At 48.9% G+C, this 25,505-nt stretch overlaps 1 protein-coding gene across 1 annotated transcript; it reads left to right on the top strand.

Annotated features, from left to right (window-relative positions):
* Positions 1–377: 377 nt before the first annotated feature.
* Positions 378–24,658, top strand: Atp6v0a2 (ATPase H+ transporting V0 subunit a2). The gene is made up of 20 exons (XM_090319879.1): positions 378–617; positions 3,432–3,510; positions 6,735–6,832; positions 8,491–8,628; positions 9,245–9,333; positions 10,846–10,972; positions 13,303–13,385; positions 13,460–13,553; positions 14,122–14,334; positions 16,561–16,711; positions 16,834–16,970; positions 17,552–17,739; positions 17,827–17,917; positions 18,770–18,888; positions 19,647–19,857; positions 19,964–20,083; positions 21,284–21,403; positions 22,893–23,010; positions 23,351–23,522; positions 23,614–24,658. Exons 1-20 carry the CDS (start codon positions 501–503, stop codon positions 23,717–23,719), a joined length of 2,571 nt encoding a protein of 856 aa, XP_090176005.1. The 5' UTR covers positions 378–500; the 3' UTR covers positions 23,720–24,658.
* Positions 24,659–25,505: the final 847 nt, after the last annotated feature.

The following is a 25,505-nucleotide window of genomic DNA, read 5'->3' as shown; positions in this document are numbered from 1 at the left end:
CTTCCTCCCCACGCAGGGTCGTTGAAGGCAAGTGGGGACTTGGGGGCTCCCGGGACGTTCTCAGGTTAGATTGCAATGATGGCTGCTCCCTGAGCAATGTCACTAAACCCCGCAGAACCGCGTACTTGAGACGGGGGAACTCCAAGCCCGCAAACTCCTCGGGGTTCATTTTCGAGGAACCCTGAGAAGTCCAGGGCGGACAGGCTCCTTCTGTTCCCGCCGACTTTGCACTGATTGGTCCAGGCCGCCACGGCTGGCAGCCGCAATCCCGGCTCTCATTGGTTAGTCTGCGGGTGGGCGGTGCTCGGGGGCGGAACCGGAACCGCCTGCGCTGCGGGCGGGGCCTCGCTGGCAGCTGTGGCGGCGCTGGAGCGGCGGCCGCCGTGGCGGGACGCGGAGCGGCCGCTGCGACGCGGAGCCCCACGGTGTGGGGCCGTGGCCGGGCTACAGGAAGAGCCGGAGGCCCGGGCCGCCCCGGCTGGCCGTGAGGACCTGGGAGCATGGGGTCCCTGTTCCGGAGCGAGAGCATGTGCCTGGCGCAGCTCTTCCTGCAGTCGGGCTCGGCCTACGAGTGCCTCAGCGCGCTGGGCGAGGCGGGCCTGGTCCAGTTCCGAGACGTGAGTGTCGCCCTGTCCCGCTGGCGTCCCCTCCGGCCACCGCTGCCGGGACTGCCCAGCAGCCTGTTCAGCCCCTTCCACCTGCCGCCTGGCCCTGCCGCCCAACTTCCGGCCGGGCCAGGACTGAGGGAGACCCGGCGGGGCCCCCGGAGCTCTCGGCCCCGTGCATGGGCGCCCTTGGCACACAGATGGTAGACCAGAACTTGTGCTCTGCTGAGGAGCCGAGAGGCGCAGCGGTGACTGCTGGCAGGTGGTTTTGAAGGGGAAGTCGGGAGGGCCTCCCGGAGGAGGCGGCCATGAGCTTGAGGAGGGAGGACTGGGGATGCGGGAGCAGCTCTGCCTAAACAGGTGTGATGGTCTTCTGGCCGACTGACACCTGTCATTGCGGGGTCAGGAGCGGAGCTCAGTCAGTATTCGTGGAATGGAAGCGATGTTCCTACAAGTCACAATAAACACTGGTCTATGCAGATGTTTACTTGTTTATTGTTTGTCCCCACTGTGGACTGCCAAACTCCCGGGTGAGACCTTGCCTGACTTGTTCACTTCCCGACGCATCGCCACAGTCGCTGGCATTTATTGGCATTCCTGGGTGCTTGTTGGATGAATGAACAAACTCTTCTTGAGTCTGGAAGTGCCTGCCGCACCCAGGCACTGTTTTTGGTACTGAAGACTTGATGTGAAAAGAAAAAGTCCCGGAGCCCAGAGTTGACTGTCTGGGTGGGGACAGTGAACACACCCTATTTTCAGCTGTGATATGGGCTGGCTGGCAAGGAAGGGAGCAGGAGCTGCCTGGCTCAGCTCCATACCTGTGAAATGGAATGGCTTGGGCCCTTTTACTTCCTTCCTGTTTCCTTCATCTTCTGCGGGTCCTTGAGTTCACCATGACGTGTGTGGGTATCCTTACAGGATGCTGCAGCATACTCCCTGGGCTTGAGTACTCTGGCTTGGGGCAAGGCCGGCTGGCCTCTATGGCTGGGGGGAGTAGTCCAGAGAGGCCGGGCTCCTGTTCTGTTAGGCAGATCTGATTCCTTCTGTTAGCACCGGGGCCAGGCTGCTTATCTAACCCTTTAATCTCAGGTTGGGACAACTGCTCTCTAATTGCCACAGAGATGGGATTTCCTTAGTGCCATTAAATGAGATTGTCTTGCTGTCAGCAGCACTAGTGCACATTACCCTGGACTCCAAGTCCACCCATGTCTCTGAGCAGAGTCACTGACCTCAGTCCTCCCTGGCTCCCTTAGGCTTTTCTCTTGGCAGGAAGGGGCAGGTGGAAGATTCCCTTAGTGACAGCCAGTGGGAAGGGAGACCGATGACAAACTGGCATTAATGGGGAGGTCCTCTCTCTATTTTAAGCCCTCAGGGCTCAGCTCCTCAGGTCTCAGCTGCCTCGCCTGAGTGAAATGCTGGTCTTAAAAGGGTTTTAGGGGGCCGAGAGTTTGGCCTAGTGGTAGAGTGCTTGCCTAGCATGCATGAAGACCCGGGTTCGATTCCTCGGTATCCCACATACATAGCAAAAAGCCAGAATTGGTGCTGAGGCTCAAGTGGTAGAGCTCTAGCCTTGAGAAAGTCCAAGGACAGTGCTCAGGCCCTGAGCTTAAGCCCAGGACTGGCAAAAAAAAAAAAAAAGGGTTTTAGTGCTGCATGTGGCTTATATGGTAGAGCTCCTGCCCTGCCGTGGCCCTGAATTAACCTCCAGTACCACCACAAGAAAAACAAGCTCTAGAGCAGGAGGTGAGGGTGGTGGTTCCACAGTGAGTAGTCCCATTACTGTTTCAAAAGACCAGAACAAGGGATCTAGGTTGAAATGTACTTTTAATTTTTTTCTTTTTAGTTTGTTTTTTAATAGAGTCTCACAAAATAGCTTGGTTTGCCCAAATTCAGGATGCTCCAGCCTTAGCCTCTTTAGTACTGGGATTACGGGGGTATACCACTATGCCTGGTTTGAAATGTACTTTTATCCCATTAGCTTTGAGTTAAGATAGCTGCTAACCTAAAGGAAACAAAACCCAACCACAGAAAACCATCCACTGGGACACCAGCAGTATTTACCTTTTCTAGTCCTGGGCTTGAGCTCAGGGCCTGAGCACTGTCCTTGGACTCTCCTAAGACTAGTGCTCTGCCACTTGAGCCACAGCACCACTTTCTGTTTTTCTGTGTATGTGGAATCGAACCTAGGGCTTTATGCATGCTGGGCAAACACTCTACCACTAGGCCATGATCCTGGCCTCCCAGTTTACTTCTTTTTTTTTTTTTTTGTCAGTTGTGGGACTTGAACTCTGGGCCTGGACACCCTACCCCTGAGCCACAGTGCCACTTCTAGTTTTCTGGTGGTTAATTGGAGATAACAATCTCACGGACTTCAGTGCCCAGGCTGGCTTTGAACTGTGATCCTCAGATCTCAGCCTCCTGAGTAGCTAGGATTATAGGCGTGAGCCATTGCACCCGGCACAAGTCTACTTGTTTACAGAGAATCTGCTGTTTGTGGAACCAGAGCATTCAGTTCCCAAACCATTACCAGTAATATTTTTTAAATATTGGTCAGATGTGGTGACATGCAACTGTAATCCTAGCTACTCTTAAGGTCTAGAGTTCAAGTCCAGGCTAATGATAGCTCACAACTAAAAGGCTCAGGAGTGTGGCTGAAATGGTAGAGCACCTACCAATGGTGCCTAGGTTCAATTTCAGTACAGCCAAAAAAAAAAAAAAGAATTAGAGGATGTATGTCCAAAGTCCTGGGTTTGAGCTCTAGAATTAAAAAAATAAATAGATGAAAATTAAATTTTAGAGACTTAAAGTATTCTGTCCTTTCCTCAGCTCAATCAGAATGTCAGTTCTTTTCAAAGAAAATTTGTTGGTGAGGTGAAGCGGTGTGAAGAACTAGAACGAATATTGGGTGAGTTTATTTTTCATTCTAATAATGTAGTTATTTTTATCTATTAACCTGTACCATTTAGAAAAACTATAAAAACTATAAAATATAAGGAAAAAAGAAGAAATAGTTTATATTTTCCATTCAGTGGTAGTCACTATTGTGTGGATGCATACAATTTTTTATATTCTTGACCATTCTTGTGTAAAAGTAACGATTTACACCATAACAGTCAGGTCATTTTGTTATTTGACAGCCCTTACTATGTGTAAACAGAGAATCTGTTGGTTTTTTTTTTCAATGTCATTTTTATTGGCAGCATGTGGGTTTGAACTCAAGGCCTTGATCTACCATTGAGCCCTACCCTAGACCTGTCATTTTTGATGTCTACATAGATTTTCAATGTACCCTATGACTTATTTCTCCATTCTTTGTAGTTTATGACCATAGAATTGTGGCTGATTGCTGACAACTATCCTCGGATGGGAGAGGAAGGATAGAGCTGATTGCTGTTCTGATTAACACAATCCACTCACCCCCCTTCTTTTGTGGATTAGACCCTGTGGTCTCTTCTTACTGTTATTACTCAGGTTGAACTTTTTTTTTTTTTTTGCCTGTCCTGGGGCTTGATCTCAGGGCTCGGGTACTATCCCTAAGCTTTCTCAAGGTTAGAGCTCTACCACTTAAGCCACAGCACCACTTCTGGCCTTTTCTGTGTATGTGGTTCTGAGGAATTGAACCCACGGCACTCTATCACTAGGCCATGCTCCTGGCGTCAGATTGGAATTTGTTGTTGTTGCTGTTGGTTGTGGTGCTTGAACTCAGTCTGGGCCTCTTTGTACTCAAAGCTAGTACTCTACCACCTAAGCCACAGTGCCACTTCCGGTTTTTGAGTGGTTAATTGGAGATAAGAGTCTCATGGGGACTTTCCTGCTCAGACTGGCTTTGAACTCTGATGCCCACTTCACGAGTATCTAGGATTACGGGTGTGAGCCACCTGTGCTCAGTGTGGTTGGACTTGTTTAAAGTGTTTTAGGCTTTGTCTGAAGCCCTTGTCTTTAAGTCCTTTAGGTTCTGACTGAAATGGAGAGGAAGGGATATGGGCACAATCTGTTTTTAGGGAGGTGTAAAGAGAATATGACTTTTGGAATGATTTCTGACAGCTAGTCATTATTACAAACTTGATTTGAACAGTACTGGGATTTGCCTTAAGTTTGCTAGGCAGGTGCTCTACCACTTGAGCCGTACCCCGAGTCTTGTTCCCAAAGTTATTTTGGAGATAGGGTCTCATTTTACACCTAGGCTGGACTAGACCAAGATTCTCTCGTTTGGGCTTTTCTGTGTAGCTGGATGACAGGCCCTGTTCCATTTCATCCAGCTGCGGTACCACCCCCACTGCTGGGATGATAGGTGTGTACCACTGTGCCCATCCATTGGTTGAGATGGAGTCTTGTGGACTTTTTGGCCGGGCTAGCCCTGAGCTACAACTTCTTAATCTCTGCCTTTCAAGAAGCTAATGTTACAGATGGTTGGTTTTTTTTTTTTTTTTGGTCTGGGTGTTGGCCCTGAGCTCTTTAGCCCAACTTACCCTTTGAGCCACAGCACTACTTCCAGTTTTCTGGTGGTTAATTAGAGATAAGAGTCACAGACTTTCCTGTCCAAACTGGCTTTTAACCTCAGTCCTCACACTTCAGCCTCCTGAGTAGCGAGGATTTCAGGCATGAGCCACTGGTGCCTGGTTCCATCCTTGGGGATTTTAATATGAACAAATATTTGCTGAACTCTAACCTTTTTCCTCTTGCTTGAGGTCTGGTTCTCTATGTGGATGGTGTATGTTGCTCTAGTCTCTACAACATACATGAGTCACTGCATAGGTCATGGATTAGGAATGAGGGCAAAAGCGAAACCTTTGCCCTTATTCCAATTAGGCTGGTTTAAGACTTCCTGTAGCTTCAAGCATTTAAAAATACTGCAGACTTAGGGCCCGGAGTTTGGCCTAGTGGTAGAGTGCATGCCTAGCATGCACAAAGACCTGGGTTCAATTCCTCGGTACCACACACATAGAAAAAATCCAAAAGTGGTGCTGAGGCTCAAGTGGTAGAGCTCTAGCCTTGAGAAAGTTCAAGGACAGTGCTCAGGTCCTGAGCTCAAGCCCAGGACTGGCAATAAATAAATAAATAAAAATATTGTAGTCATAAGCCAGGTGGTGTGGTGATCTCAGGAGGCTGAGATCTGAGGATCGAAGTTCAAAGATAGCCCAGGCACTAAAGGTACCCTTGAGCTGAAGAGCTTATGGACTGCACCCAAGCCCAGAGTTCAAGCCCCATGACCCACCAAAAAAAGCAAACAAACAACCAAAACCAAAAAAAAACCCCAAAAAACTGCAGACTTAAGGAAAAAAATCTCAAGTAAATATAGAGATGTTTTGGTTTACATAGTTCGCACCTGTTTCTAGAACCTTGTTAGACCAGTGTTTCTTTTGTTATCTTGCTGGTAAGATACAGTTGCTTTTTTCTTTCCCTCCCTCCCTCCTTCCCTCTGTCTCTCTAAGTCCTGTCTGTCCTTCCCCATCTCTTTGAATACTGTGTCTGATAATGATGACTCTACCAGGTATTGTGACATTTACCCTAAGGAAAAAGACTTTGTGAAATTGAAAAGAGGAACTAAATAAACTTCATGTATTTTTAGTTGTATATTATGATGGCATGAATCTTATTTTGGGGTGGCACTGGGGAGCCAGGTTGAACTCAGGATTTTGAGCTTGCTAGACAGGCATGCTTACTGCTAAACAGTGCCGCCAGCTCTTCTTTATACTTGTTATTTTTGAGGCAGAGTCTCACTCAGCCTGGGCATGCACCTGGGCACAGTTTACCTATCTTAGGCTTCCTGTTATAGCTAACATGACCATCTAGGCTCTGGGATGGGAGACTTGTAAAGCTCTGCCCCAGGAGTTAGCTCACCAAGGACAGCCCCAATCTCTGCCCCATCTACAGCACAGGACTCATAGTCCTTTCTATCCCCCTAGAAAGTGAAAGCACTCCATGGGGGATCCTCACTCACATACCTGTTGTTTCCTCTGTCACCCCTGCCAGTCTCCCCTGGCAGCCCGTGGTGTCACAGCTCTGTGGAACAAGTGGCAGGAAGTGGCTCAGAAGTGGGTGGAGCTTCAGGGCTGCCCTGCACTTGGAAGGCTGGGCTTTACAGTGTTCTCACTGTGCATCTTCTCTGTTTAACTCTTGCTTTCACAGTGTACCTGGTGCAGGAAATCACCAGAGCCGACATCCCCCTGCCCGAGGGAGAGGCCAGTCCTCCCGCACCACCCCTTAAGCAGGTCCTAGAAATGCAGGTAACAAGGGCCCTTGGACCCAGCTGCCTTCTCCACAGTGCTGTGAAAACCACCATTGTGCTTAGTAACAGATGGTCCAGGATGTGGCTGCTCAGCCCTTTGCTTCCATCATGGGGGGGGCTCCCTTGCTGTTCCACAGAGGCCCAGGAGATGATGATTGGCTTCCGCCCTGTGATGCTTCTTCGTATAGCTCTGTCTGGGTTATGCAGCCTTAGCACCTCTGTCCTTGTAGCAGTGATGTAGGCATCACATTCTTCCTGAATTCACTTGAGGCCTGGCTGGGGTTCAAGCTCTGCTCCCTGGGGGACATGCTGTGGGTACATGCTGTGGTCACTATAGTTGGCATTGTCAAGTTGGCCTCTCTTCCTTGCTCTTTGAGATGGTGAGATGGCAGTCAGGCTGTGGGAAGGCTGCTTCCTGGCTGTGCTGTGTTTATCTGGAGAAGGCATCTTCACAGGTGATAGGTGGACTATAGAGAAGTCTGCAGTGCTCAGTAGAAACCAGTTGTCTGGTTTGGCTTGTTGGACAAGCTGATTATGTCATATTATAGACATTTGTTAATATTAAAATCCCCAATGATGGAACCAGGCACCAGCCTGCTGATTATGTCATATTATAAAGCAGGGCACAGTACTAAAGGAGAGTTAGTATAGTGTGATTGTTTGAATAGGAGTTTTCAATTGGCTTAATGGTATGTTCTTATGTATCTCTTTGTCTACTGTTTTAGTACTTACAAATATCTAATTAGTTTCTTTTTGTTGACAGTACTAGGGTTTGAACTCAGGGCCACCACTTGCTAGATAGGTATTCTAATCCTGAGCCATGTGTCCACTTTATTGTTTTCTCTAGTTACTTTTCAGGGAGGATGGCCTTTTTTCTTGGAGTTGGCCTCCAATTATGACTTGTCTACCTGTCCCTCCTGAGTAACTGTGATCGCAGGCATGAGCCACTGCACTAGCCTAGAGCTAAATATTGAAGTTCTTTTCCTTAATAATTTTCGTGCCTTCTTATTTGTGTTAAGTGTGAGAGCATAGACACTTAAGATAAAGATTAGAAAAATGTGCATAGAAAAGATGACATAGCCAGGTGCCAGTGGCTCATGCCTGTAATCTAGTTGCTCAGGAGGCTGAGATCTGAGGATCGAGGTTCAAAACCAACTCGAATATGAAAGTCTGTGAAACTCTTATCTTTAGTTAGCTACCAGAAAACTGGAAGTGGTGCTGTGGCTGAGCATGGTTGAGCACTAGCGTTGAGCTAAAGAGCTCAGGGACAGTGCCCAGGCCCAGAGTGTAACCCTCATGACAGACAAAACAAAAAAGAAAGGAGGATATAAGTTTTTCCTGTGTTGCAAATAAGAGGGCATGGAGGCTTGATATGTGGAAAAGCAGAATACAGGAGAGGACTCAAGATTAGAGCTGAGGTGCCACTCCCATACTCGAGTCTGTGTATCTTGCAAGGCTTTCTGTCTCATGCAGTATGAACTTCACAGGAGTGACTTGAGCCTAGGATGAGAGTAAATGAGGCATCTTTTCATCTTGACCTTTTCTTACTCTATTGAGTCTGCCTTTTCAAAGTGCCCCTAGCTTTGGTGAACCGTAGCAGCTTATCAGACGACACTGGGACCTGAGCCAGCTCTAGTGATGACTACTTGTCTGTAGGAGCAGTTGCAGAAGCTCGAGGTGGAGCTGAGAGAAGTCACCAAGAACAAGGAGAAGTTGAGGAAAAACCTTCTGGAGCTGATTGAGTACACACACATGCTGAGGGTGACCAGGACCTTTGTGAAGCGGAACGTGGAGGTATGAAGCCGTGTGCAGGCTCCGCCCCGGGGGCTACGGAGGCTGCTTCTCGGCACTGCACAAACAAGCGCTGTCATCAACTGATGCACTTTCATCTCAGCATTCTTTTTCATTTGGGTTTAAGATGTGAAGAGCATCCTGTGCTTTTTCCTATTTGTGAGATGCTTTTGTTTGTACTTAAAAGAATCTTAGTGATTATGAGAAAAAGTTGGGCAGTAGAAATTGAATTCTAAAGTTTATTTCTTCCAAATTGCTGAGGGGAAAGGAAGTAGTGAACAGTGGTGTGTAATTTAGAGAATGGAGGACAGTCTGCAGTAGGCAGCCACATGTGCCTGATACACAGTTCCAGGACAGAAGCAAGTCAGACTGGGAGGTTTGGGGACTTTCAGTGTTTGTTCAGACTTTACCTGTGGCCCTGGTATCCCTTGTGCCTTCAGATCCTCATATGAAGAAGGCTGAGCCTGCACCATATTGAGCTGCAGTGGAAGGAACAAGTGGGTCCCCTCAAAACAGCTCCCTTGGTCTAGCTGTCACTTCTGGCCAAGTGACTCTTTTGGATTAAGCCATGATAGTGCCACTGTTAATGCCACATACTTGGTGTTCCATCTCTTTCTAGTTTGAGCCCACATATGAAGAATTTCCCTCCTTAGAGAATGATTCTTTGTTGGACTACAGCTGCATGCACAGGCTGGGAGCCAAACTGGGGTAAGTGTACGTGTGGGGTAGGTGGGAGGGTTAGTTGACAGTAGGGGGTACTTGTGGGGGTTATGTGCAGAGAGGGTAGCTATGGGGAGTAGGTATAGGTGGGTTCCTGCCAGTCTGGAGTAGTCACAGACTGGACAAGGCCTGGTGGGTGTTGGTGATGACCTGCCTTGTGGATCTGTGGATGTCAGTGAAGGCATTCAGCAGGCTTTAGTTGGGAGAGCCTCCTCCAGGCAACTGCGCTTTCTTAAGGGACTGGAACGGCCCTGCCACCCCGGAGTCATTTACTTTGGGGTTTCACCCTGGTATGTTTTATGGGTGGCTTTCTGTGGGTGCACGGTATTGGGGGTCCAACCCAGGATGCATCCTTGCTAGGCGGATCCTGGAGATTTGTCTTAGCTCTTTGATTTTAATTTTCTGCCTTTGAAACCTAGTGTTACCAACTTTGTCCAGGCTGATTTGGAACTTAGAGTCCTTCCTTCCTCCACCTTCTGAGTGGCTGGGATACAGCCGTGTCACCATGTTGGTCTCCCGATGTAGCGGTACCTTCCAAGCTGGGACATCCTAGCTCAGTCTCATAGATGCTGGGATTGCAGGTGTACACCACCACTCCCAGTACAGCTATCCTTTAAAAGGCTGCTTCGGAAACATTTTAGAGAGCATGTTAGATAAATGTGTTGCTGTTGGAGTCTCTAGACTGCCTTTGCTGTTTTGTGAATGATGGAAGTGACTGGTCACAGTGGCTCAAGCCTGTGATTCTAGCCACTTAGGAGTTGGAGATATTGGCATCAGGGTTCTTAAGACCCTCTCTCTTTTTTTCCCCTTGGCCAATCCTGGGACTTGAACTCAGGGCCTGGGCACTGTTTCTGACTTTGAGCCACAGCGCCACTTCTGGCTTTTCTGTGTATGTTTTACAGAGGATTCAAAGCCAGGGCTGCATGCATGCTAGGCAAGCACTTTACCAGCCCTTCTTGAGACTTTTAACAAGTGGTGGATATCTGTATCCCAGCTATGTGGGGAAATGCCATTAAGGGGTTCCTAGTGTGAGACAGAACATGACATTCTTTTTTTTTTTTTTTTTTGTCAGTCATGGGACTTGAATTCTAGGCCTGGGTGTTGTCCCTGAGCTCTTCAGCTCAAGGCTACCACCCTACTCCTTGAGGAACAGAGCCACTTCCATTTTCTGTGGTTAATTGGAGATAAGAGTCTCACAGACTTTAGTGCCCAGGCTGGCTTTGGACCACGGTCCTCAGATATCAGCCTCCAGAATAGCTAGGATTACAGGCGTGAACCACTATGCCTGGCTCAGAACATGAAATTCTGTCTCAAAAAGATAAAGCACAAAAGGACCGGCAGAGTAGCTCAAGCAATAGAGCACTGCCTAGCAAGTACAAGGTTCTGGGGTCAAGTCCCCAGTGCCATTGAAAAGGTAGAAGTGGAAACCAGCATTCTGTTAATGCAGTTGGGTCACATCCACTTCTTTGAGTTGCCTGCAGGTTCTTTATTGTCTTACAGGTTTGTGTCAGGCCTAATTCACCAAGGAAAAGTTGAAGCCTTTGAAAAAATGCTGTGGAGGGTCTGCAAAGGCTACACCATTGTGACCTACGCGGAGCTGGATGAGGCCCTTGAAGACCCCGAGACCGTGAGTACCTGTGCAGACTTCTGGGGTCAGCAACAGGAATGTGGTCCAGGCCTCCCTGCATGCGCCTGGCCTTCTCCCCCAAGCTCCAGCCCCAGGCCACCTCCTTCATATCTTTTGAGTATTCATGCTTCCATTCTGTGCCTCAAAGTGGAGTCCCATCCCTCCTTCAGTCTGCCACACCTACCGTGCTCGCCTGCCCTACACAGCTGCCCTGCTCTGCCCCACCAAAGCTCTCCCTTTCTAAGGACTTGGACCCGAATCCCTGGGGCATCTGTTTTTGCTCACAGCACTCAGTGTGCTGCAGATCTAGTGGCCTGCATTCCTCCCTACCCGTCACTGGGTTGGGTCAGCTGCACCTTTCCACCTGCCCCTGCACCTGCCTCCCTCTCCTCCACCATGTGGTCTTCTCCCAGCCCCCACAGTGGTCCTAACAGTCTTCCACCCTCTGTACCACCTGTAGAGGTCTGGCACTAGCACATCTTCCACAGCTGTTCCTCCTTAGCCTGTGGCTGTCTTGCTTCTGAACATGATCTACCTATTTCACCTCTCCACCAGTCCACAGAGTTCCCTCCTTCATGCAGTCAGTGCTACAGCCTCCCCCGCCCCTCGAGCCTTGTTCTCTTTGTTGTCTATCTCTCTATGTCCCTGGTGCCTCTGGTCGTGGTTGGCTTTAGAGCCAGCTCCTAGGCTGTTTCCTTGTTTTTGGTGTTTGAGTCCTGGAGATCACTCAGGACTTCATGAATACTAGCCACACTGCAGCATTCCCGTGCTGATACTGGAGCTTGAACTCAGGGCCTTGCACCTCTCACTTAGTTGGTTTTTTTTCTTTTTTTTCTTTTTTCGTTCAAGGCTGCCATTCTACCATTCAAGAAATTTCCAGCCTTTTGCAGGTTAATTGGAAATAAGACTTTCACGTGCTTTCCTGCTCAGGCTGGCTTCAAATTGTGATCTTCAGATCTTAGCTTCCTGAATAGCTAGGATTACAGGCATGAGCCACAGGTGCCCAGCTTTCTGTTTAATTTGTATGGAATTATGTTTCGTTGGATATTACAAATTCAGTTGATTCTTGTTATTGGCAATAACTATGTCCTTTCGAGCCACGGTGGGCATTGAGTGAGCAAGTGTCCACTGCTGTGGTCATTAGAGTACCCTTGATATTTGCAGGGTTTTTTTTTTTTTTTTTTTTTTTTTTTTGCCAGTACTGCAGCTTGAACTCAGGGCCTGGGCACTGTCCTTGGACATGTTTTGCTCAAGTCTAGCACTCAGCCAATTGAGCCACAGCACCACTCTGGCTTTTTCTATGTATGTGGTACTGAGAAATGGAACCCAGGGCTTCATGCATGCCAGGCAAGCCCTCTACCACTAGGCTATGTTCCTAGCCCAATGTTTGTTTTTTATTTAGATACCTTTTCTTTTCTTTTTTTTTAAACCAGTCTTGACCAGTCTTGGTGTTTAAACTCTGGGCTTGAATGCTATCTTTGAGCTTTTTTTTTTTTTTTTTTTGCCAGTTGTGGGGCTTGAACTCAGGGCCTGACCACTGTCCTTGAACTTTTCTCAAGGCTAGAGCTCTACCCCTTGAGCCACAGCACCACTTCCAGCTTTTTTCTATGTATGTGGTACTGAGGAATCGAACTTGGGCCTTGGTGCATGCTAGGCAAGCACTCTACCACTAGGCCAAATTCCCGGCCATCTTTGAGCTTTTGAACCACAGCTACACTTCTGGCTTTTTTGTAGTTAATTGGAGATAAGAATTTTCCCTACCTTGGTTGACTTTGAGCCATGATCCTCAGATCTCAGCCTCCTGAGTAGCTAGGATGACAGGCGTGAGCCCATCAGCCCCTTGCTAGACACCTTCCTTATTATGTATTGCTCAGCTCTTGGCCTATAGCACTGTCATGCATGCTGATCGATTGAGGCTTATTTAGCACACGTATTTCCCCAGCAAGGCCCATCTCAGCTGTCTTGTGTTGTCTATGGCACTAGACAACACTTCAGTGATCTTGGTCGATTTTGAACAGCAAATCACCAATAGGAAGCACAGAAAAGATGTTATAAATAGCTTGAGAGAGGACATTTGCTTAGCGGATGAGAGCTGGGGAAAGGGGTGGTGACCTTGTTGGGGTCACCTGATTCACGGAAGCAGGTGTTTAAAGTGTCTGCTGCTCTGCAGCTCTAGTAGGAGTGTGATGAATATTGGTTACAGGATTATTTTAGCAAGCAGGTGAATGTGCAGATAAGAGGACCGCGCTCACTGACAGATGGAGTATGTCTGGTGGGCTGAGTTTGGGCTGCTGAGGAGCGCTTACCTGTCCCATATTTGTTCTTCATAGGGGGAAGTCATAAAGTGGTATGTGTTTCTAATATCCTTCTGGGGAGAGCAGATTGGCCACAAGGTCAAGAAGATCTGTGACTGGTAAGGAGAGAAGTGCCTGGGGACTGCCCGAGTATCTGTGCTCAGCAGGCACTGAGGTCTGTTCTGACTTCCAGCTACCACTGTCACATCTACCCCTATCCAACCACGGCTGAGGAGCGCAAGGAGATCCAAGAGGGGCTGAGCACTCGGATCCAGGATCTGTACACGGTGAGCGAGGTGCACAGTGGAGCAAGCCGCTGGCTCTGCGGCCGTTTAGGATGTCCTAGTGAGGCTTTGGCTTCCTTCCGCCCTCCCCTATGGAAGCAGGATTTCAGCAGCCTCTTGTAGTGATGATGGCACTGGGGCTGGGGGCATGGCTTGCCCAGCAAGCCTGAGGCTTCATATCCAGCATCAAAAGCCAATTCATTGGATTGTCTGTCACTGATGGCTGCCCAGCACAAGGAGCCCACATGGAACTGAGGTGTTACTAGCCTCTCTGCTTAGACTTGCAGGGTACATTCATTTCAGCAAAAGGGGGTTTCTTGGCAGAAGTGCTGGGTGGGATAGATGGGAATCGCAGGAGTGGGGGCTCAGAATGTTGGCTGGGTCGAACAGGCGAACATGTGCACAGTGATAAGTTCTAACTTTCTGTGCCCAGGTCTTGTTCTCACTACTCAGCTGTCTCCTGCCTGCTCTGGTGGTTTGCCCCTGGAGGCGGGTGCCTGGAGGGCTCCCCTAAAGTTGGTCCAAACTGGAACTCCACCCCAGTGCTGAAAGCCGTGCTTGCTCTCCCCAGGTGCTTCATAAGACGGAGGATTATTTAAGGCAAGTGCTGTGTAAAGCTGCTGAGTCTGTGTATAGCCGTGTCCTGCAGGTGAAGAAGATGAAGGCCATTTACCACATGCTAAACATGTGCAGCTTTGACGTCACCAACAAGTGTCTCATCGCAGAGGTCTGGTGCCCCGAGGCAGACCTGCCGGGCCTGCGCTGTGCCCTGGATCAAGGCTCGGTGAAGCTCTTTTGTTTTTAAGATAGGGTCTTGCTAGGTAGCCAAGGGTGGCCTAGGGCTCAGAATTCTCTGGCTTCAGACTGCTGGGTGCTGGGATTTCCAGAGTGTGCCCTCACACCTCTCGTTTTATGTTGTGCTTTGGAATGAGCAGCACATTCAGGTTGCTCAGCTGTCTAGAGGCTGGGCAGGGCCCGCCTCTGAAGCAGGCTTGCCGAACAGAGCCATCACATTTGTTCTGTCTCCATTGCCCACTTTCCAAAAGAAGGTGTGTGCTGGCCTCGCGCCCTCACATCTCCCCTTCATGACTGGTGACTGCAGCGCCGCCGACGCTGTCCTGAGTTAGAAACCGCATGGCATGGAGTGGCACTGACCTTCGCTTTCTTCTCCCGGCTTGACTCATGCCACCTTGCACCTTTCTGAGGAACTTTGCAGTTTTCCTTTTTTTTTTGGCTAGTTCTGGATCCAGGCGAACTCGGGGCTTAGGTGCCCTGTTTCAGCTTTTCACTCCAGGCTGGTGCTCTATCACTTGAGTCATACTTTCAGTTCTAGCTTTTTGCTGACTAATTGGAGATAAGAGCCTCAGATTTGTAGACCTAACTAGCTTTGAGCCTTGATCTTTAGATCTCAGCCTCCTGAATAGTTAGGATTACAGGCATGAGCCACTGGTGACTGGCATTGTTATTATTATTTTTTAAGAAATATTTTTTTAGCATACATTAATAGTATAAAGGAGTTTCACTGTGTTGATTCCATGGATATACCTTGACTCTTCTTCTTTGCTCACTATCTGTTGGATCTTAATAATTTTCTTTTTTTTTTTTTTTTTTTTTTGCCAGTCCTGGGCTTGAGCTCAGGGCCTAAACACTGTCCTTGGACTTTCTCAAGGCTAGAGCTCTACCACTTGAGCCTCAGCACCACTTCCGGCTTTTTTCTATGTATGTGGTACCGAGGAATCGAACCCGGGTCTTCATGCATGCTAGGCAAGCACTTTAACCACTAGGCCAAACTCCCGGCCCTTCTTTTTTTTTTTTTTTTTTTTTTTTTGTCACTTGTGGGGCTTGGACTCTGTCTCCGAGCTCTTCAGCTCAAGGCTACCGCCATACCCCTGGGCCTGGGCATTGTCCCTGAGCTCTTCAGCTCAAAGCTACCACCCTACCCCTTGAGCCACAGTGCCACTTTCTGTTTTCTAGTGGTTAACTGGAAATAAGAGTCTCAGGGTCTTTAGTGCCCAGGCTGACTTTGAACCTCGATCTTCAGATCTCAGCCTCCTGAGTAGCTAGGGTTATAGGCAGGGGCACTGTGCCCGGCTTTTCTTACTAATTTCTAGTGACCTTTTTTCCTGTTTTTTTTTTTTTTTTTTTTTTTTGTCAGTCATGGGGCTTGAATTCTGGGCCTGAATGCTGTCCCTGAGCTCTTTAGATGAAGGCAGTGTTCTACCACGAGCCACATCACCACCTCCAGTTTTCTCTTGGTTAATTGGAGATAAGAGTGTCACGGACTTCCATTCCCAGGCTGGCTTTGAACCCCAATCCTCTGGTCTCAGCCTTCTAAAGTAGCTAGGATTACAGGTGTGAGCCACTGGCTCCCAGGTCCCCTCATTTTTAAATCAATACATACTTCAGAAGAATCATAAACCACATAATTTTTTTTTTTTTTTTTTTTTTGCCAGTCCTGGGGCTTGAACTCAACTCAGGGCCTGGGCACTGTTCTTGAGCTCTCTCAAGGCAGCACTCTACCCTTGAGCCACAGGACCATAGCTGGCTTTTTCTTTGTATGTAGTACCAAGGCATGGAACCCAGGGCTTCATACATACTAGGCAAGCGCTCCACCACTAGGCCACACTCCTGGCCCCTACATAGAATTTCTGCTAACTGTATTACGATGACTAACTTACAATGATTATTTAGTAAGATCTTGCTCTGTAGACCTGGTTGTCCTACTGGCTTACAGGCATGCATCACCAATCTAGCCTAATCTCAGTTTTACATTGGTGACTCCGGGCCTTTTACCCCTGTGTGGGTCACTCGCATCTCCTCCTCACATCCCCTCTGCCCCCTCCTCTGCTCCCATGCTTTCTCTGGGAGTCCTTGACCCCAGGCACTGCTCGGAGGAGGCCCCTTCCTCCCTCTGACCATTTCAGTGCAGCCACCACAGGCTTCTTCCCCAAGTGGTGGGAGTACGGCCTCATTGAATGTCCTGTTTCTCCTTTTCTTTTCTGTGTGAAAGAGAGAGAGCGGGGCTGCGATCCCTTCATTCATGAACACTATCCCCACCAAGGAGACGCCGCCTACACTCATCCGCACTAACAAGTTCACCGAGGGCTTTCAGAGCATCGTGGATGCCTATGGCGTTGGCAGCTACCGAGAGGTGAATCCAGGTGGGCGTCTAAGCACGTGAGCCTCAGGTGCTCAAGGACTGGGAAAGTGCGTGGTTGCTAGGGACGTGGGTGTCCTCGCGGTGTGTTGGCATGGCTATGAGTGTCCCGTATCCTCCCCACAGCCCTCTTCACCATCATCACGTTCCCGTTCCTGTTCGCGGTGATGTTTGGGGACCTGGGGCACGGCTTCGTCATGTTCTTGTTCGCCCTCCTGCTGGTGCTCTATGAGAATCACCCTCGCCTGAAGCAGTCCCAGGAAGTGAGCCCTCGCCCGCGGACTGCCGTGCCATAGCTGAGACCTTTCATTTATATATTGAATTTTTTTTTTTAAGTCATTCATGAGGCTTGAACTCTGGGCCTAGCTGTTGTGCCTGAGCTCTTCAGCTCAAGGCTACCACCCTACCCTTTGAGCCACATTACCACTTCTGGTTTTCTGGTGATTAATTGGAGATAAGAGTCTCAAGGACTTTGTAGTGCCTAGGCTGGCTTTGAACTGGGATCCTCAGACCTCAGCCTCCTGAGTAGCCTGGATTAGAGGCGTGAGCCACTGCTCCCAGCTTATATATTGAATTTAAAAAAAAACCAGTTTTACTTCTTTCTTTTATGCCAGTACTAGGACTTGAACTCAGGGCCTCACTCTCTCACTTGCTTTTTTTCGTTTGCTCACAGTTGGCACTCTACCACTTGAGCCACACTTGCAGTTATGAGACCTGTTTTTACAGTGCCAGCTTGTGGTTGTCTGTGTGCTGCAGAGGTGTGGCCTGGCACCTGTGATTGACAGGCACACGTCACGGACCTGAGTGGTGTGGGTTCCTGACCCCGTCTTGCCGCTTTGTGCAGATCATGAGGATGTTCTTCCACGGCCGCTACATCCTGCTGCTCATGGGCCTCTTCTCCGTGTACACCGGCCTCGTCTACAATGACTGCTTCTCCAAGTCTGTGAACCTCTTCGGCTCCGGGTGGAACGTGTCTGCCATGTACAGCTCCAGCCACACAGCGAAGGAGCGCGAGAGCATGGCGCTGTGGAAGTAAGCCGGGAGCCACCGGACCTCGGGGAAGTGGGGTGAGCAGGACACAAGGCCTCGGCCCCTCACACATCCTTCTGCCCCTCACAGTGACACTGTGGTCCGCAGCAACAGGGTTTTGCAGTTGAACCCGAGTGTCCCTGGAGTGTTCCGAGGCCCGTACCCTTTCGGCATCGACCCTGTGAGTGCACCGGGGTGGATTCTTTCCTCATTTATGTCGTCTGCAAAGAAACAGTGTGGCACTGAGCTGGGGCTGGAGCTGGCGGCGTCATGGTGCTTGTGTAGCTCTGCTGTAAGAGCAGACATCTCTAAATGAAGAAACCAAGGGAGCAAGTTGGAGTGGGATGTGGGGGAGAAGGTGAGGTGGGCTGTGGTAATCTGTACGCACACAGTTGTCTGAAAGGCCCCAGGTTCCACACATCTTGCTGGGGTCACTGCTGCCTGTGTCTGTGCCCTTCCAGAGCTCTCTCTGGGGTATGGAGGGCATAGATGTCTGTTGTCTAGACAATGTGGGGGACACGGGTGTCTGTTGTCTGTGGGCTGTGAGGGACACCGGTGTCTGTGGGGGACACAGGTGTCTATTGTCTGTGGGCTGTGGAGGACACGGGTGTCTGTCGTCTGTGGGCCATGGGGGACACAGGTGTCTTGTCTGAGGTATGGGGGATATGGGTGCCTGTTGTCTTTGGGGTAAGGGGAACACCCGTGTCTCTCGTCTGTGGAGTGTAGGGGCCATGGTGTGTGTTCTTATATCCCATCTTCCTCCCAACAGAGGGCTCCACACCAGCGTGGTTTTAGTTCACCGGCAGGGACAGGCAGGTGTAGCCACGTGTGCTCACACCTTCTCCTCCGCTGCTGTGGGATCTGTCTGGCAAGCAGTGAGCATGTCTGGTCCCTCCTGCCCTTGACTGGCCCGCCCCAGCCGAGGCTGCAGGCAGAGTCCACGGTGTTGCTCCTCCTGCCATCTGGAGCTGCTTTCCCAGCGCCCCTGTGCACGGAAGTGAAAGGTTTCTTTTGTGTTTTGTTTGGTCTTCAGATTTGGAATTTGGCCACGAACCGCCTCACTTTCCTAAATTCTTTCAAAATGAAAATGTCTGTGATTTTAGGAATTATTCACATGACTTTCGGTGTCGTTCTGGGAATATTTAATCACTTGTAAGTACAGATTTTTCTTCAGCTATATCTATAGAGAGGCATTTCTTAAGCTTAGCTTCTGGGGAGCTGTGTGAGTGGATACAGGGCCAAGTGTATTGATGGTGTGATTGGGCTCCATTAGATTCTCTGTGAGCAGTTATTGCATCACTGGGCACTTTCCTAGCACTGGGCTTCTGCAGTGGTGGGCAGGAAGAGGCCACATCTTGCGGAGCTTACAAAATTAGAGTGAATAGAGCTAGCATATTACGAGTAAAAGATTGGATGTCTTTCCCTAAACAAAATGCTCTTGTCATCGTCAAATGTATTTTATGTTATTCAGTATCATTGCTTTAACTTGTAACTGGAGAATTGAGAAGGTTTTATCACTCTTCCTTTACAACAGAGTGTGCTGGAGGCAGGTTCAAATCTGCAGCCTTACTTTAAGGAGAACAAAGCCTGCAGATAAAGGAGCCATGGTGAAAGCTGTGGTGGGGCTGGTTGCAAAACTGTAGCCACTGCCGGCGTCCCCCTTCCTCCATGGGCAGACCCCAATGCCACAAAACCATAGCCACTCCCGGCGTCCCCCTTCCTCCATGGGCAGACCCCAGTGCCACAAAACCATAGCCACTGCCGGCGTCCCCCTTCCTCCATGGGCAGACCCCAGCACTGGTATAAGCTGTCCTAGACAAGCAGAACTGCAGGACAGGCCTTTTGCTTGATCAGTGAGCATTTCACCTGACCGCCCTCACCTGTGCCCTGGTGGCTCCCTCCTTTTGCAGGCACTTCAGGAAGAAGTTCAACATTTACCTGGTCTCCATCCCGGAACTGCTGTTCATGCTGTGCATCTTTGGCTACCTGATCTTCATGATTGTCTACAAGTGGCTGATCTACTCAGCCGCCAGCTCCCGGGACGCGCCCAGCATTCTCATTGAGTTCATCAACATGTTCCTGTTCCCCACCGCCGACACGCGTGGCCTCTACACAGGGCAGGTGTGCAGTATGCAGTACCTCCCACGCTGGGAGGGCAGCAGAGGTCGCCCTCCCCATGCTCCCTCATGGCTGCTGTGTTCTCACGCGCCCCTGGTGTGTCCCACAGAAGTACGTCCAGAAGCTCCTGCTGATTGTCACGGCGCTGTCAGTTCCCGTCCTCCTCCTGGGAAAGCCGCTCTTTCTGCTGTGGCTGCACAACGGGCGTGGCTGCTTTGGCATGAACCGGGTAAGCGGGTGTTGGGAGCCAGAGTGGAATCAAACTGTACTTTGATTTGCATCAGATAATTGCTTGATTGTCTTATTGTTTTTTGGCCTTCTCCTGTTCAATTGATCTGAGATTTACCATATGAATGTAACCCCCAACAGTTCCCTGATTAACCATCTGGATGTAACACCTGGCAGTGCCCTGGTCTCAAGAAGGGATATAAGCTTTGAGTTGAGAATAAACGAGGCGGCAGTTTTTTGCCTGGGCTGCAGACCTCCCGGACCCGATGTGTTTGTCTCTCTTCTATTTTTTCCAGTCCCTGCCCCTTATTTCAGGAACCCCAACTTGCTGCCGGTAGGCCCCGGCAAGCGGGGTCTGAGTGTGTGCTTGCACTCCAGTGTGCATATGCTTTCCTGGGGGCCTGGTTCAAAGCCAGGGCCTTCTTTACTGCAGGATGGGAAGTGCAGGCCTTGCAAGACCGTCATTCATCTGCTGCCTGCATTAGACAGTGATTCCTCACTCTCACTCTAGGCTCTCCACTCAGGATTCTCCGCACTGGGGAGTACCTGTACCTGTCCTGTGTGTCTGGCCTCTTTCCCATAGCATAATGCCCTTAACTTTTTGTTTGTGTTATCTCATATATTGGATTTTCCTTTTTAAGGCAGTATAATAGACTCATCTGTAGATATTTTGTGCCATGTCTGCGCGTGCCTTTGTGGATGAGTGCTTCACTGTTTTCAGCTTTGGGTTTTTGAACAGGGCTGCTATAAATATGTATGTTTTAATATTTAACACTCTTCAATTTTCAGTTCTTCTGGGTGCATCTGAGAAGCAAGGGTGCTGGATCACATGACATTTCTGTTCATTTTTGAGGGATCACCACAGTTCTTATGTTGCAGCTACAGCAGTTTATATTTCCACAGTGGTGCACAAAGGCTCTATTCCTCACGTCCTTACCAATACTCATTCTCTCCTTTCTCCCTCTCTCCCTCTCTTTCTCTCTCTCTTCCCCCCTCCCTCTTTCACTCCTTCCCTCCTTTCTTTCCTTCCTCCCTCCTCCCTCTCCATCTCTCTCTTTCTCCCTCTCTTAGTTACCATCCAAATTGGTTTGAAGTGCTCATTTTCTTTTTTTTTTTTTACTCCCCACAAAGCTAAATTGCTGAATCAAGGCATGGTTCTGTTTGGCCACAGCCTTGTGACCTGTGCTCTTCTGCTTGCTAGAGTGGCTACACACTCGTGAGGAAGGACAGCGAAGAAGAGGTGTCTCTGCTGGGGAGCCATGATATCGAGCAGGGAAACAGCCAAGTAGAGGATGGCTGCAGGGAGGTGACGGGCGAAGAGGTAACTTTTCACTTTGCTGTCCATTTCCTTAGCTAAGTGTGGGATGATGAGCAGTCGTCAGAGCCATGCGGAAGCAGCGGCATTACTTGGAGCTTCCCCTATGCCACTTCGGTCCTGTGATCAGTGTCATAACCCAAATCTGGGTTTTCATTTTGCATTGGATGCCTGGCGCATGATATTGTTCAATAAAGATTGAATAAGCCGGGCACTGGTGGCTCACGTTTATAATCCTAAATACTCAGGAGGCTGAGATCTGAGAATTGAGGTTCAAAGCCAGCTCAGGTACAAAAAGTCCGTGAGACTTTTATCTCTAATTAACCACTAGAAAACTGAAAATGGTGCTGTGACTCAAGTGGTGGAGCAGTAGCCTTGAGCTGAAGAGCTCAGGGATAGGGCCCAGGCCCAGAGTTCAAGTCCCACAACTGACCAAAAAATAAAAAAGAGAAAAGAAAAAGAAAGAAAAAAAAAAGACTGAACAAGCCGGATCTAGTAGCTCATAATTGTAATTTCAGCTACTCAGGAGGTTGAGATTTAAGGATTGTAGTTTGAAGCCAGACCAGGCAATAAAGCCCAGGAGACTCTTATCTCGAATTAACTACCAAAAAAGCCACAAGTAGAGCTGTGGCTTAAGTGGTAGAGCACTGCCTTGAGCACAAAAGCCTCAGAGATAGTGTCTAGGCCCAGAGTTAAGTCCCAGTACTGGCACACAAAAAAACAACACACACACAAAAATAGAACATTTCTTTCCTTTGCGCCTTTCCTTTTTCTTTCCGTCCTTCCTTCCTTTTTCTTTTTGCCAGTGCCAGTCCAGGGGCTAGAACTCAGGGCCTGGGCACTGTCCTTGGACTTTCTCGAGGTTAGAGCTCTACCACCTGAGCCACAGCACCACTTCCAGTCTTTTCTATGTATGTGATACCGAGGACTCGAGGTAGGCCAGCACTCTACCATTAGGCCAAACTCTCGGCCCTGAACAAAATTTCTTATAGGCAATACTTTGCCACTCTTATGAGATGTAGTGTTTTTATTAGTGGGGTTAATAAATCATAGGCTAGTAGAGCCAAGAAGCAGTGCCCCATGCTTAGTGCCCCCTCTTTCTGCTCTGGTGCCTTTTCCACGTGGCCCTCAGCACCTCTGCTGGCCTTTTGACTAGCGGTGCATACAGCATGCCTTACACACCCAGGGTGCCAGAGGGCTGTTCGAGTTAGATGCTTCTGAGGTGCGGACTCAGGGAGCTCTCTGAGGGCGTGGCCATCATAGTTGAGGCTCTGGCAGAGGGGGGTGCAGTGGAGTGAGTGTGAACCCCACATTCACTGAGTGGGTAAGTGGCAGAGCTGTCAGCAGGACTCAGATCCCTGTGCCTGGTCTCACCCCCAGCACGTTGTCACCATTTCCCAGAGGTCATCCCTTCCTCGTGGTCCCACCAGGGTTGTGCATGCCCACGGAGCAGGCCTGGCACAGTGTGTAACATGTCCTGTGTAATGTCTCTCAGTTCAGCTTTGGGGAGATCCTGATGACACAGGTGATCCATTCCATCGAGTACTGCCTCGGCTGCATCTCCAACACCGCGTCCTACCTGAGGCTCTGGGCACTCAGCCTGGCACATGCGCGTAAGTTGCTGCTCCCACCTACTGGGGTGAGATTTCCCACGAACAGGTGGTGTGTGAACTACTGCTGGGTAATTTGAACCTTTCTTACTATGTATGTCTCTGAAGAAAGTGCAGGAAGGAAACAGGGTGAGGCCCAGAGGTTCCAGATTGTTCTATACAGAGAGGGTGCAGGGGCCAATCCGGACTAGAAAAGAACACAGTGAATGAGACAAGACACTTGCTCTGCATCTGGTTCCCGCTCACCAGCGTATGCCGCTGTGGCACCAGGGCTGCAGACGAGCTACCGAGACACAGGAGGGGGATGCGTTCGTAGTGCTGTGCCACATGACCTCCCTTTCAGAGCTGTCGGATGTGCTGTGGGCCATGCTGCTGCGTGTGGGCCTGCGCGTGGACACAACTGTGGGGGTGCTGCTGCTGCTGCCCGTCATGACCCTCTTTGCTGTCCTCACCATCTTTATCCTTCTGGTCATGGAGGGCCTCTCCGCGTTCCTCCATGCCATCCGCCTCCACTGGTGAGTGGGACAAAGCAGTGTCAAATGTGGATTGAATGTGACTTCACAGTCTCCCATGAATCTATGTCCTTTGGTCTTTTTTTTTTTGCAGGGTGGAATTTCAGAACAAATTCTACGCTGGCGCGGGCACCAAGTTCATTCCTTTCTCATTCAGTCTGCTCTCATCCAAATTCAACGGCGATGACCAAGTGGCATGACCATCCCGCCCACCCCAACAGACTCTCAGATCTAGGGAGAATGATCATGTTAAGAGATTCGCTCGCCAGATTTAGGCTGGAAAAGCTCTGTCTTCATTGATTGCCTTATGATACTGCAGATGATTCTGTAAGCTGCACCTCTCCCTTGTGTTAATTATTTTGTAATGTTGGCCAATTTGGACCTATAAAGTTCTTTTGGTTTTTATTACAAACACATATAAGTTAATGCCAAGTGTTATGTTAAAAGTTACTTTTTTAATGTAGGCTTAGGGGAGAGAAGCCAATTTTGAATGGCTAACCAAAAATGGTCTTAGATTTTTGATTCCTTTTAATCCTTATTAAAAAATACAGAGTTATTCTTTCACCTGAAGTTGTCAGATAGTATTTTTCAACAGCTAAAGTTAAGCTTAATCTCTTTAAAAAATTTAATGGTGAATGATCAAAAGATTCATATTCTTCTTAAGAATATGCAGCTGGGCTTAGTGTTGCATGCCTGAGGTTCAAAGCCAGCCTGAGCTTCATAGTGAGATCTTGCCTCAAAAACCAAGAGAGTGTAGCTCAGTGGTAGAGTGCTTGCTTAGCATGTACAAAACCCTGGGTTCAATCCCCAGCACTTCAAAAAAAGAATATCCAAGACTTATTTTTTCTATTGTATGCTGCCAAGATTACTAATAGAGGATTATTTATACAGTTTTGACTTGTTTTAATAATTGGGAAAACGGGATAAAATAACACAAAATAGTTTTCCCACTTGTATATTTTTAAAAGACTTTTATCCTGTTATTCTCATTTAAAACCAATTATGATCATTGTCAGTTTGGAGCTTAAGACCCAGTGTGACTGCAGAAGCTCTCAGCAGGGAACAGTTCCAGCTTAGTGACCAGCCTGACGATGTCGTAGAGACAGAACCATTTATACTGAATAAAAGAAAGGTAAAAAGTAGCATTTGTATATTTTTATAGTGAAGTATAAATTAAGATATTTTATCCTGAAGATACTACACTTGTCCTTGAGAACAGTATAAATTTTTACTATCAGACTAATTTTCAATAAAAGTCTGAAGATGGTAGTTACTCATTGAAGCTTTTAAGCACCATTCAGATCATTTGGGAGGTAATTCTCATTGTGCCGTTCACTTATCATCTCACATGTCTGTGCCATCAGAGTTCTGAGCACACATTTCCGTGTTCCCCACCTTTCCTGAGACCACCTTTACACCAGGCCAGGATTGAGGGCACTGAGCCAGAGCCTGACCTTTGCAGGTTGTTTTCAGGCCTGTGGACTGAAGGTGATTGAGCATTGGCTAGGGGCCGTGACTGTGAAGTGAAGGCTCTCTGTGCTGCTGTGGATACGAGTCTCCCAGAGTCCTTTCCCTTTCAAGAGATGCTGAGGGCACTCTGGACAAGGTTCTGCCCAACGCTTTCTTCCCCAAGAAGGTGTGGTGCTGGGCTCTCTCTGGGGGTGACCATGAAAGCTGAGTGATGAGACTCAGGCTCCAAACCTAACCCACACGGCCCCCAAGCCCCGCCCCCACGGCTGTTGCTGCTGTCCCTGCTCGCTCAGGATCCTGGCGAGGCATGGGGCAGCTGCAGACTCCCTGTGAGCCGGGTTTTGCTGCTCCTCTGGCAAATGTTGTGGGGCTGCTGTGGGTTCTGGTGAACTAACCTCCTTGGCAGAGTCTGTCGTGACAATGTAGAATACAGTTACACAAATCAGTTCTGGTCCTAGCTTGTGAAAGGAACTCTGGGAACATAGATAATAATGGAGTCTTTTACAAGAAAAATGT

Source organism: Megascapheus bottae, chromosome 28 (genome assembly GCF_031878675.1).
Source record: "Megascapheus bottae isolate mThoBot1 chromosome 28, mThoBot2.hap1, whole genome shotgun sequence".
Taxonomy (NCBI): Eukaryota; Metazoa; Chordata; class Mammalia; order Rodentia; family Geomyidae; genus Megascapheus; species Megascapheus bottae.
Note: the sequence above shows the minus strand (reverse complement) of the source record. Positions and strands in the feature narration are given on the sequence as shown.